The sequence below is a fragment of the Cannabis sativa genome, chromosome X (genome assembly GCF_029168945.1).
Source record: "Cannabis sativa cultivar Pink pepper isolate KNU-18-1 chromosome X, ASM2916894v1, whole genome shotgun sequence".
Classification (NCBI taxonomy): domain Eukaryota; kingdom Viridiplantae; phylum Streptophyta; class Magnoliopsida; order Rosales; family Cannabaceae; genus Cannabis; species Cannabis sativa.
Window position 1 is genome coordinate 51,449,493 of NC_083610.1, and position 14,538 is coordinate 51,464,030.

At 37.8% G+C, this 14,538-nt stretch overlaps 1 protein-coding gene across 2 annotated transcripts in view; it reads right to left on the reverse strand.

The window, feature by feature from the left end:
* Positions 1-14,538, reverse strand: part of LOC115712735 (branched-chain amino acid aminotransferase 1, mitochondrial) — a 66,630-nt gene that overhangs the window by 33,163 nt on the left and 18,929 nt on the right. The window contains exon 3 of one of the 2 annotated variants that reach the window (XM_030641086.2): positions 13,288-13,462. In XM_030641086.2, the coding sequence (XP_030496946.2) occupies positions 13,288-13,462 (175 nt within the window). The remainder of the gene's footprint in view (positions 1-13,287; positions 13,463-14,538) is intronic. The other variant, XM_030641093.2, reaches the window with a different exon arrangement.

Here is a 14,538-nt window from a genome sequence, read left to right on the forward strand (position 1 = left end):
CCAGGATTTATTTTATTTTATTTTAAAGCCTTTTCGAAAATGCAATATATATTTATAGAAAATTAAATTTGAGTTGTAAATTAATTCAAATTAATTTTGAAACAACTTAAATTGAATAATTTTCTAAATATTTATGGAAATTATTACTAAGATGGAAATAATTCACGTTATTTTCATATCCATCTAAGTATAATTTATAAATATTAAATTAAAATTTATATTTGGAATTTTTCATTCTAAATTGGAAATTTTAATTAAATAAATATATATGTAAAATAAATGGATTAAAATAAATATTAGAAGAAAATACAACCCTTCATTAAATAATGAGCTTTATTATTATAAGGATATTCGATCTCCATTGTTGGTTTTACATAGCTATTGTTTTAGTGAGTAATCCTCCCTAATGGAGGAACGTTCATTAGCAAGTTAGCACCGTTTAATCTCGAAAGATAAGTAATCTTGTAAGTTTTTTTATATAGTTTATGACCACCCTAATGGTGGCGACTGTATAAGACTTGCAAGAATATGAAACAATGGTGGAAGCTCATAAGATAGAATAGCCTTGACTCTCGCCTAAACGGGACAACGCGGATTCACATCTTGATCGAATAAAAGGTTGCTAGAATGTTGATCATTTTAGATGAGCTGACAACTCTATTCAATGAATGGTAGCTTTGACTCTCGCCTAAACGGGACACTGATATCAGTTTGTTGAAAACCTTGGAAATTATTTAGGACTGTATGTTTTAGTATTTTCACTTGTCATTCCTACTTGCTATGTGCTTCATAATTTTTGAATTGTGTATGAATTTGTATTGAACCATGTTATTTTCTATTATTAAATTGTAGTTTAATTTCGAATCTTCATTGTTGGTCTAACTTGATTTGTTTTTCTAATGAGATAAATCCTTTTGGATTTTCACCATTAGACTAACATAATAGTGTTAGATCTCGAAAGATAAATATTGTAAATGCAACATCTAGCTGTTCATCAATTGATGACACCCTAGACTAGTATTTTACAATATGAAACAAGAAGATTGTATAAATAAGATTACTTTGACTCTCGCTAATCGGAGCATCGTTGGATTCTTATTTAAAACAAAATTATCCTAATTCCTCTTAGCTTATTCATTTCGAATTAGCTTAATGACATATCATTGGATGAATGGTCTATAAATCATATAAAGTCATATTTTCTCTTAAGAAATTAGATGACGCATATGATTATATTCCCAGAATTCTATCCCTAAATGATATAAATCCTCAATCTTAGATATCTCCTACTTGTATAGGTAAATCATAGAGTTAGATTAGTAGTGGTGGTCCAAGAAAGAATTAATAATTATACAGTTACACTTTCACAAGTGTTTCATAACCATTTTCTATCAATGGATTTAAACTGTATGAGTTTTGTAGAAATATCTATGTAAATAGCTTTGTACAGTTATATTTAGGGTGTTTTTGACAGCTTAGTTTAGGTTGTATTTTTTCCTAATTTCCTTGATTGTTGCCTAATTCTACTATGTAATCAGCCTATATAAAGGCTACAATTTCATCAATAATATCAGATTAGAAGTATCATTCCCAAATTGCTACATAGTATTCTGTGACCAGAATCCACTTGCACTATTCTAAGAACTCTTTGATGTAACTAAACTTAAGTCATCAAAAGAAACAACCACATATTTTATAAATCTAAGGCATTTGTATCTTGTTCATAGTGGTTTTGACAAGATCATTCTCTGCAAAGAGTTAATATGCCTATATCCACTGAAATTAAGTTCATCTCATTCGCAGATGGATGTACATTCAGGGGTGGATATGAGTTTTCGTTGTATTCTTAAAACGATCACTCTAGATTTTACCTTATGCAAAAGAAATTTGAAATGTTTGAAAAATTTCATGAATTTCTAGCAATGGTAAGTGGTTAAAGATCTTGCGAACTGATAGGGGTGGAGAAAAAGTTAGTAGATATGCAGTTCAAAGATCATTAATTTGATTTTGAATAATATCCAAACTTACCTCCCCAGAAATTCGATATGCAGTTCAAAGAAAGCCAATAGAACTATGGTTTGATCCATTCACATGGAGTAACCTAAAGTTTTCTACTACAAGGACATGAAAGGAAATTTTCGTTCATAAGTCTATTCAATGGACTTAACAAAACTTCCTGTTCCTAGTATTATAGGTTTGAGTTTATCTAAACCTATGGCTTGTGGTATACCTGGTAATTACTTACTCTAATGCACGCAACTTACTTTAGTAAGATGCTGAAGCATTTTCTTTCCAATGGAAATCTATAGAACCTTCACAACTTCTTAGATATAGATTTTATTTATCTAAGGAAAAGTTTCAACTATTCCAGAAAAGATAAAGCCATGAAAGAATTTCTTAAATCAACTGTGAGAGGTCTCAGATATGCTTTAGTATGCCTTAGACCAGGCACCTGCTGTTGAGTGGGAGAAATGAGTAGGTATCAGATTAATCCAGGAGAAGAACATTGGAAGACAATCAAGTAAATCTTAAGATTAAGAAGAGGAACTATATGTTAGTCAATAAGGGTTTGTTTAAAACTCTTAGACTACACCACATCAGATTTCAAGAATTGCCTTTGTGCTAGAAAGTCTGCTGATGAGATGGTGATTACTTTGGGGTGGAGTAGTGATTTTGGAAAAGTGTAAAAACCTATCTGAAATCTCTTGGTCTACCAGAGACAGACTGAATGTTAAAAGTTGCAGGAAAGATACTTATTCAGTCTAAGGAAAGTTCTATACATTTGTGGCACTGTTCCAACTTGCCTTAACTATTAGGGTTACAACCTGAATAACCAAAGAGTAGTTACCCAAAAGTATAGAATCCAGTATCCCAAGAAAGTAGACATATAGAGAGGAATTTCACATTATCAAGGATTTTGTGATTAAGGAAGAGTAATGGTGGAGAAGAGGTTGTGTTTAATTCAACCTGTCAGATCCCATTACGAGGAGTTTACTACTATTACACTTGATTGGTATATCAAGGTGTTAAAGATTATTTGAAATGCATTTTTTGTTTTATATTAGTGCAAGTGGGAGTTTGTTGGGTTTTATGCCCTAAATAAAACTCATTTCATATAATCAGATTTACTTATTAATAAAGATCAGAAATAACATTTTATGTTGCATGGTTCACATGATTTATTTGATGATTATAGGTATATAATGTATGAATTTTTTTAAGTCCAGAACATATGAGTTGGTTAAAGATTATAGAGTTGTCAGCACAGTGGAATATAATCTTTGTTATATGTTCAAAAGTTTATTCCCTGATTTGTCAGAACACTGGATTTAGACTGACATGGTATACTCAGCGATATGTATTCTTACACCTTGGAAAAGTGTTATGTCCTTTCCAGGACATTGGCAAAGTTTACCAGTATCGGATGTATGGAGTATACATCGGAAGGGAACGATATTGAACTTTGATTAGATATGTTAAAATTTATCGTAATATCTATTCAATTCAATATCACTTGTTGATCCTAGATCACATGATCGAAATCCTGATATGGTTAGGCTCAATCTCAAGAGTGTTATTCGTGTTCTTTGATTTGTTAGTGAAGCCTACTTTTGGGTTAGGGTGATACTTACATTTTGGGAACACGGTAGTGCAATTGAGTGGGAGCGCTAACATAAATATGGAATCTATAGCTTCTATTTGGCAAATAGAAGTAAAGGATGATTTCCTTCGAGCTTAACCAAACGAAGATAAATGGTGGAGATCTCATTTCACTTAGGTGAAATATCATTTATACAGGGTTAAGTGTTTTAAGGATAAAATACATTGTAGGGTGTTACGGTAATTTAATCCCTGTACAGTGTAAATCATCTACATAGAGGATCATTGATCACATTAGGGTTATAACAATGGATAAATAATGACGTGTCTATATCGTGGAACATATAGAGCGTTTCTATATGACTGAGAGTGCAATTCCAAGTTCTAAGTGTGGATTCAATGAGGAATTAATAAGTTAGGGAATTTACTTGGTAAATTCGGTTCGACTTATTGGAAGCTCGGTTATATAGACCCATGGTCCCCATACTAGTTGAGACCATACTGCTTGTAAGACTCAGTTAATTGATTTTAATTAATCAATTATAATTCTAAAAGTTAGACTATGTCTACTTTATGAATTCTCACAGTTTAAGGATGAAATTGTAAAGAAAAGGGTTTCTAGGTTTAATTATTAATTGAGAAACTTTGTATGTCTAATTAATAATTATTTTAAATGACAATATTATTTAATAATCTATTTTAGTTATTAAATAATTAGTTTTGGCATTTAAATGATTAGAATTGGAAAAATGGCATTTTTGGAGAAATTGAAATAAAATTGAGGAAACTGCAAAATCCAAGTGAGGCCCATTTCACCCTATGGCCGGCACCTCTTTGTGTGTTTCCCAATTATTATTTTCAATTTTAATTGCCATGTAATTGCTAATCAAAGCCTAGCAATAATAGGAAAGTGGTGGATCACACTAAATAAGACAGTTAATCAATTACACAGTAAAAGAGGAAACTGTTTTATTTGGAAAGTTGTGCTCTCCCTTCTCCCTATATAAAGCAACCTTTGTGTCTCTTCTCTTGTATGCATGAAGCCATAAGCCACGAAATTCAAGAGAGAAAAAGAGAGAAAATTTCGAAATCCTTGTGAGATGAGTAGTGCCCACACACATCAAGTGGTATCTCAATCATAGTATGGAAGACTATGGAATTTCTGCATCAAAGGAGGAGAAAAGAAGATCCAGGTTCAGATCTTGGTGATGCTCTGCTACAGAAAGGAATCAAGGGCTAGAGATCTGAACGGAAGGAGTCATATTATTCCGCTGCACCCACTGTAAGGTTTTCTAACTTTATATGTGTTTATTTTCATTGTTTTAGAATTCATATTAGGTTGTTAATCCAACATACTTGTTAGTAAATCTAGATCTTGGTAAAATAATTTCCAACACCATCCACATGAAATTTCCATCTACCTTTCTCAGACGTCCTCCTCTACTACCTCCTGCTGTCTCAACTCTTCAGGTTAATAGGTGAATTTAGCTATACAGTCGGTGACCTCTTGCTCATTGATTGCTATCCGCGGTACATAGGAAATGTCAAATTGATTGAGTTCAATTGTCCATTTCAAGAGGCACCCTGAGGTCTCTAGCTTGTGAAAGACTTAGCGCAAAGGACGGTTGGTCAACACAACGATTGAGTGAGCATGAAAGTACGACTTTAGTTTCCTTAAGGCCATCACAAGTGCATAAGCTAACTTCTCCATTTCCAATAGCGGGTCTCAGCGTCCACCAATCTTTTACTGACGTAGTACACTGGTTGCTACTATTTCCCCTCCCTTTTTATTAGGGCCACACTGACGGCATGTTTTCACACACCCAAGTAAAGGAATAACAATTCTCCTTTCTCTGGTTTTGCTAATAGTGGTGGCCTTCCCAAGTGTTCTTTGAGCTTCCAGAAAGCTTCCTCACATTCCTCTCGGCAGGTGAACTGCTTATTTCCTCTAAGTATACTAAAGAACGGTAAACATTTGTCGGTTGACCGCGAGATAAATCGGTTGAGTGCTGCTACCCTCCATGTCAAGCATTGCACTTCCTTCAAGTTCTTTGGTGATTCGATATCTATCAGGGCTTTTATCTTTTCTGAATTTTCCTCTATTCCCCTTTCGTTAACCATGAAGCCTAAGAACTTGCCTGACGAGATCCCAAAAACACACTTGGCGGGATTAAGCTTTATTAGATACTTCCTCAAGGTGGTGAATGTTTCATCAAGGTCTTTAATCAAGTCTCCCGCCTTTCTTGACTTCACCAACATATCATCCACGTACAATTCCATATTGCACCCGATCTGGTTGGTGAAAATTTTGTTAATGAATCTCTGATATGTGGCCCCAGCATTCTTGAGGCCTAATGGCATGACTCGATAATAGTAGAGCCCTTTATCCGTTATGAAGGATGTGTGTTCCTTGTTTGCTGGGTTCATGGGGATCTGATTGTAGGCTGAGTACGCATCCATGAAGCACAATACCTCATTCTCGTTCGTGGCGTCCACCATCTGATCTACACAGGGGAGTGGGAAGTTGTCTTTTGGGCACGCTTTATTCAAGTTAGTGAAGTCCACACAGACCCCCACTTCCCATTCAGCTTTGGGATCGAGATAGGGTTCGACACCCACAGCGATGAGAAGGCTTCTCGTATCAAGAGGTGCAGGTCGAGTTTGTCTACTTCTTCCTTTAATGTAGCATATCGCACCGAGTCGAGGGCCTGTCTATTCTGCTTTATAGGTGTTGCCTGTGGGTCTATATTCAATTGGTGAGACATTACCGTGGGACTTATCCCCACTATGTCTTCAATGTCCCCAGGTGAAGACATCCACCATCCCTTTAACATACTGTTATAGCTCACATTTGAGGGCGACGTAGAGTCCTCTCCCAATTTTAACCACATTCAAGGGGTGTTCGAATATCACAACTTCTTTGGTTTCTTCGTTGGGTTCTGCACGAACCTCCTCCTTAACCCTTGGGTCAAAGTCTGCCTTAGCTCTTTGCTGTGGGCCTCCTTGTCGCATACAACAATTTCCATGGATTTGCGGGCTCTCGTGGCTATCCTGAGGGACATGTGATAACACTCTCTCTCCTTCTTCTGTTAACCTCTTGCTGTTGCAACTCCCCTGAGGGTTAGGAACTTCATGGCTAAGTGGTAAGTGGATACAATGGCTTTCAAGTAGTAGAGCGAGGGTCTCCCAAGCACCGCGTTGAAAGCTGTTGGGCTTTCCACTGCAACGAATGTGGCCATCACTGTCAATTGCCTAGGTCGCTCTCCCACGTTGAGGGGGAGCTCAATCATCCCTAGGGGATGCATAGAGTCCCCAGTGAAACCATATATGGGCATTGTGTAAGGCTTCAAATCCTTCATACTCAACCCCATTTGTTCTAGGGCGCTCCGGTAGAGAATATCGACCGAACTTCCATTGTCTACGTGTACTCGGTGGACCCTAGCATTATCCAGCTATACTACTAGTATTAACAGGTCATTGTGGGGAAAATGAATCCCACGTGCGTCCTCTTTGGTGAATGTTATGGAGTAACTTTCCTCTTTCGAGTTTTTCAACGATCTTTGTTCCAGGCTCATTACCATAGGTGGTTGTCTGGCCTCCTTGGGATACCTGTCCCTCCCCTTGAGAGTGGCTCCTCCTATCCTAGGCCCTCCAGAGATAGTCATAACATCTCTTATTATCTCTAGAGCCTCACAAGGGTTTTCTTGTCTTTCCCCTTCTCGTCCCCTCTCTTCAAGGCGTCTCTTCTCCCCCTGATAGCCCCCAAGTACCCCTTTTGTATTAAGTCCTCAATTTCCATTTTGAGGTGGGTAAATTATTCCGTTGTGTGCCCGATGTCTTTGTGAAATTTACAAAACTTATTAGGGTCTCTCTTCGACCTATCCTTTCTCATTGAGGGTGGCTTCTTGAACAGCACCCGGTGTTCATTCGTTAGGAAGATGTGCTCCCTCAAGCATGTAATTCTGGTGTAATAGGTGAACTCCCTATGCTGGGGCTTCTCTTCTCTCCTAACTCCCTTCTTTCAGTCATTCCTGCCTCCATCAAAGTCTCTTTTCCTTCGTGGTTCTTCATGTGCACGGGGGTTGGTCGACCCACCGAGCTCAGTCTTCCCTTTAGTGAGATTTTTCATGACCGTCCTCAACCTGGATATACTTTTTTGCCATCTCGTAGAAGTCCTCCAAGTCTTTTAATTCCCTTTTATGCATGTTGTTCCACAACTTACTTTTTGGACTGACGCCTGCAGCGATGGCCATCTTGTGCTCATTCTTGGTCAGCCTTCCTACCCTGGTCGCTTCGGTATTGAAGTGTTGTATGTAGCTCTGAAGGTTTTCAATATCTCCTTGCTTGATATTCTCCAAGCTTGTTCTAGGGATAGTATAGTCCCTAGACACATGGTGTTGGGCCAGGAACTCATCAATGAGTTATTTCTAAGAGGTGATGGATCCGGGTGCCAACCTTCTGAACCATTTCTACGCTGCCCCTTTGAGCGTCACCACAAAGCACTAGCACTTCGCTTTGCTCATGACCCTCTTCATTTTCATTATTTCGTTAAAGGCATCAAGATGGTATTTTGGGTCCATTAAGCCCTCATATGGGAGCATGTTGAGCTCTTTAAAGTTCACGGGTAAGGGCTCTGTTTGGATCTGTATTGAGAAGGGGATTCCTCGTCGAAGTCTTCCTCTTCCCAATTACAATCTTCAGATGCAGCCAAAGCTATTCTCCGTCGAAGGTCTTCCATTTCTTTGTCTAACTCTTTTCTCCTCTAAGTTAACTTCTCCCGTAGATCAGTGGTGGCTGGCTTCGCCTTCTTCTCATTTCAAAGAGAGTCTACTATTAGCGAGCTCTTCTCGGCTATGGCCTTCTGGCAAAGCTGCTCCCTCAAGTCTCCATGGATCGCCTTGGACTCTGTTTCTTGGGTCGCGAGGAAGCTTAGGATTTCTCTGAGTTAAAGCTTCATGCGGCGAGGACTTGAGGGTCTTATTTGTCGAATACCTCAATACCCCTTCGTCCTCCAGCTTGTTCGCTCTTCTTTTCCTAGCCTCTAGCTCTCTTCGCCCGACTAGGTGTATTTGCCTCAGTTCATTCATTTCCTCATTGTGTAGTCAAGTTCGTGAGCTGCAACTCACGGAGTAGGCCTGCTTCTCTTTTTCCAATCAATGGTGAGAGGTTCCTGGATCTTTCAGCTCCAGTGCAGTGGGTTCCTTATTAGAGATGGAGCCTTCGACCATCAAGCTCCATTGTCCTCCTCAAGCGTGAGGGAGGGAGTCACCCCATCTTGTGGGTTGTTCATCGGGTTGTCATCGAGTCGCCCATTCTCCTCCGCCGTTGAGGGTCTTTGACCATTGGTGTCCCCCTATTCTTTGGCATCTTATCTCCAGCACCTCTTCTTTCGGCGGCTGACATAGGCGCGGGAGGCAGCGAAGTGATCAATTGATGGTCATCGAGCTGTACTTCCACCTCTTGATGGCGACGAGAATGCCTCAGCATTTTCTCAATAACTTGTGGTAAGGAAATGACGTCACTTTTGAGTGTCACCTCCCACAGACGGTGCCAAATTATTAACAGTCTGAACTCGTTAACCATATAAGTAGACTTTTTTAACTAACGCTTGACAATAAACTTAAAAGATAGCTTGACTCCACAATAAAAGAAAACAAAGTTCAGAATATTTAGAGTAGTTGGAATAAGGATCTCATAAATTTTTCCAAGTGTTATAATTTCATTGCTCTCAAGAAATTCAAAAATCCTCCCCTTTACAATGGACTTGAGAGTCCTAAGTGACCTCACATACCTGGAATCCTAAATTACACTAAAAATACCCCTTCCATTTTGTACCTCAGACGAACTGAAGTTTGTTCCCGTTATGTAAGTGTATTGTGCAGGCGAGCGGGCACGGGCATGGGCGCGCGTGAGCGGGGCAAGCAGGCGCGGGCGTGTTCGAGCGGGTGTGGGTAGGGTGAGTGTACGGGGTCTACGGGTGTGGATGCTATGAAGAGATCATTTGATTTGACTAAAGAAGATTCAAAAATAAAGCAGGTGGGGCCGCTTTTTGTCCTTTCTTGTTTTTTTTTTGAAAGGTAAAATCAAATCTTTATTAACCTTCGAAATCAGTCACCAAAACAGGTAACAGATCAGTTGGAATGTTTTCCATACTGAAAGTACAATAAGGATGTAATAGTGACGCTCTAGCAAACTCATGAGCGACTCTATTAGCTGACCGCTTAACAAAACAAAAATAAACATTATTGAGATTAGCCAACATGGCTTTACACTCCTGAATCACACAACCAAATTGAGAAGACAGAATAGTCGAGTTCCTCAGGGCTTGAACCACCAATAAACAATCCGTCTCAATCCAAATTGAGTTGTATGTTTGATCTTTGAGCCAACTTAGAGCTTCCCGAAAGCTCAGAGCTTCAGCAATAGTAGGAGCAATATTACCGATATGTAGTTTAGTATGGCCCTCGATAAGCATACCATTGTGGTCACGCACCACCAAAGCACAACCAAACCGATTCTGTCTTTCAAAAATAGCTGCATCAACATTGATCTTGATACTATTTTCCTGAGGTTTTACCCAACACTCCATTCCATCATAGTCTTGAAGAGTAGACCATAATGACTCAATTTGAGTTTTTTGAGCGTGTTTCCATTGATCAAGATAGCTTTTAGCAGAGCCAACTATAGCTGAAATATTGAACGGTTTTCCTTGCCAAACAACATCATTCCTTGCGCCCCAAACTGCCCAACAAAGAGCAGCAGCCAGGCCTTGTTTCTCGGCTGCAAACTGTGTGAAATCATGCACACACCAGTCCAAAAACGCACTTCCTGCTGCAATACCAGAAGTGCCAATGCCGACTCTTTCCCACACCATTTTAACCATTCTGCAGGTAAGAAGAACATGCGCAATTGTCTCGTCCATCTCCTCACATAAAGGACAGCGTGTGTTGACGGGAACACGCTTAGAGGCAAGCTGAGAAAGCGTTGGGAGACAATTAGAACCGGCTCTCCACATCAGGTTTTTTATTTTTGGAGGCAGCTTCAAGGACCATAACACCTTCCAAAAAATCGAGGTTGCAATCTCAGAGCCCCCACCTTTCAGATTTTGTTGAAGAGCATATGCACTCTTAACCGAATACATTCCATTAGCCTCCGCTGTCCAAAACAGCCTATCCGATTCCTGGTTGATGCCTAAGGGAATTTGCAAGATTAAATCTTGATCCCTCTCCTCAAATAAATCTTTCAATACATCAATATCCCAAGAAACCATGTCCATGGCCAATAAATTGTTCACTTTAGCTTGATGGAGGGCTGGATGAGAAGAACTTACAAATGGATTTTGTTGATCAGGAAGCCATGGTTCGTTTAACACATTAATAGAAGCTCCATTCCCCACACTCCAACGAACTCCCGCACGAACAAGAGCTTGAGCTTCCCAAACACTTCCCCACACAAAGCTTGGATTGTTTCCTAAAGAGGCCGAGAGGAATGTTCCATTGGGAAAATATCTTGCCTTAAAAATTCGAGACACTAAGGACTCGGGTCTTGTTAAGAAGCGCCAACCTTATTTTCCCAACAGAGCCAAATTAAAATCATGAAGATTTCGAAAACCAAGACCTCCATTGTTCTTGCTTTTACGCATGCGATCCCAAGACATCCAAGGAATGCCTTTGTTTTCCTTCGAAGAACTCTTCCACCAAAATCTCGCCATGGAACTCTCTATATCTCTGCTAATCTCCAACGGGAGTAAAAACACATTCATAGCGTAGCTAGGAAGAGCTTGCGCTACCGACTTGATTAGAACTTCTTTACCAGCACGAGAAAGAACCTTCGAATCCCAACCTTGAAGTTTTTTCCTGACTCTATCTTTCAGGAAACCCAAAACAGCTGACTTGTTTCTTCCCATCGTACTGGGGAGGCCCAGATACATACTCCTTTCATCTGCTTGTGGCATTTGTAACAGAGTATTGATATCCTCCCGAACATGAGTTGCTGTATTAGTGCTATAGAAGATTGAAGACTTCCCCAAGTTAACTTTCTGACCTGAAGCACATTCAAATTGGCGAAGAAGATCTTTGATTCGATTGGCTTCTTGAAGAGTGGCTTTGCAATACAGATAACTATCGTCGGCGAAAAGCATATGAGACACTTTAGGAGCCCCATTCGCCACTTTACATCCATGAATAAAACCCATTGCCTCATATCTTCTAATCAAAGCTGATAGTCCTTCCGCACACAGAATAAAGATATAAGGTGATAAAGGATCACCTTGGCGTATACCATGGGATGGTAGAATCGGCCCCATTGTTCTTCCTCCATGAATCACATTGTACCTTGCCGAACTCACACACTTCATCACCAAAGAAATCCAATGATTCGAAAAGCCAATCTTTCTAAGAACTGACTCCAAAAAGCTCCATTCAATACGATCATAGGCTTTGCTGAGATCCAATTTTAGAGCCATAAAAGTAAGCCTAATCATGCCTGGTGTTTAAAAAAGGCTATCTACGATCTTAAACATGCTCGTAGGACTTGGAATGAGAAGCTTAAGACCAACTTGCTTCAGTGGGGGGTTTCAAGCTTCAAAATTAGACTCCTCTCTATTTGTATATGGGCTCGGATCAACATTGACCATTCTTCTTGTCTATGTTGATGGTATTTTAGTAATAGGATCCAATGAGACACTCATCTCCAAACTAGTTAGTGATCTAAACAAGCATTTTTCTCTCAAAAACTTGGGTGATGTTCATTAATTTTTGGGAGTATAAAGTTTTTAGAGACTCATCTGGTATGTACTTGTCTCAAACTAAGTATATTGCAGATTTATTGGTCAAACTGCACATGGAAGGAGCCAATTGCTGTCCTAATCAATCAAGTGCTTCTACTAACTTTTCTCTACAGGAAGGTGAACCTTTTGATGATCCAACACTTTACAGATTCACCTTGGGAGCCCTACAATATCTCACCCTAGCTCGGCTAGATGTAGCCTTTATTATCAACAAGCTAAATCAATTTATTAACTCTCCAACCACTATACATTAGGAAGCTTATAAGGTTGTTGAGATATTAAAGGCATAATTTTAGATGGATTACTCATTATTACAGTTGTTGCCATGATCCTCAAAAGCCACTCTAATGCAGATTGAGCAAGTTGTGTGAGTGATAGGTATTCTACACGTGGCTATGTTGTGTTTTTGAGTGGCAATCTCATTTCCTGGTCAGGTAAGAAATAGCATGTTGTGGCTAGGTCTAGCACTGAAAGTGAGTTCCGAGCTTTGGCTAATACAACTACTGAACTCAAATGGATTACTTCACTTCTTAGTGAACTTCGAGTTAAATTAGCTCACTATCCTGCTATAATTGATAATTAAAGTGCTACTGGTCTTGCGGCTAAACATTTCTTCTATGCTAGATTGAAGCATGTCAAAATAGACTTGTAATTTGTCAGAGATTAAATAGTTAAGAAGAATTTGTTTGTTTGTTATGTTCCATCCATTGATCAAGTTGCATATGTCCTCACCAAGCCACTATCTATCGATTAATTTAATAATTTAATGTTCAAACTTCAAATGGCTTCTACCCCTTTTAACTTGTTAGCGTGTATTGGGTTGTTTCAATTAATGAAGTTCTAAACACAATAAAGACAAATACAAATGGTAATGCTATATTTACAAATATAATTATTACCTGTCCGTAATTCAAAACTGCCGCAGATGGACTCAATTGAATGTTGGCGTATGAAGTTAGGCATCCCTTTTCAAAATTTCCATCATTGGAGCATTTCATCGAATACATGTAATCAGTCGGCATTAGACCAAATCCGAGCTTATCTGACTCCATCTCACTCCAATCATCATCGCTACTTTTAATCCACACCAAAATTATTTAATTAGTTGTAGTTATCGTAACTTAATATTTATATATATTTGTGTTGTATTGTATGTATACACAAAAATATTAAACCGAATGTGACTTTTAGAAAGTCATCAAAGAAGTTAGCATTCGTTTAAATCTTATTTTGAATGTTGTGTTTTTGTAAAAGTTATTGATTGATCTTACTATTTTGGTAAATGATAAATTAGACTCTATATTTTTTAAAGTAGTACAAAATACGATCTTAATTTGATTTTTTATCGAAATAAAATTTAATAATAATCTGATCTAGAGGTTCTATGACAAGACTGAGTATATTTTTTGTATTTATTTATCCTAAAATTTTTCTTTAAATTGGTTATATTATAAAAAAAAAAAATCAAAAATTAAGCTCAGAGTAGTATTTTGTACCATACTGAATTTTCTTGCTCAAAATTTGCATCCAAAAACACATAATGAATATTTTTTTTATTCTTTTTTATTATGACGGTGATGGTTATAGAATTTTTTTAAATAATTTACAGTGTTGAAAATAAGTTTGAAGTCTTTCTAACACGCATAGTAAACTAGAATTCATGAACGTTGTGTAAACTATATTCATAAGTTTTTGAAATTTTGCAAGTTTTGTATTGTAAATGAAATGAATATCGTCATAAAATAAGAAAATAGAGAAAAAAAAGTATTTTGATGTGTATTTTCGAAGACGAAATTAAATTGATAAAAGAATATTGAAATATGAGGTTGATATCTACCCATTACTTTCTACTATCTTTTTCTTTTCCTGAAACCAATTTCTGCTGTCTTTTTTTTTTTCTTTTCAAAGCAGCTTCTCTTTTTAGTACCTATTGTAACTAACTCTTTTTGTTAATTAGTAAGTTAGTTAATAGGTAAGGACAATTTAGTGCATGTTTGGCATCATAACTAAAAAATTATTTTTTATTTTATAAAACACAAAATTGTTTTTTGAAAACAATTTGGCTTGTTTGGCCTTGTTTTTTAAAAACAGTTTTTCAGAAAACAAAGTTGCAAAAAACAAGAATTTTGAAAACAACAAAATGTTATTTT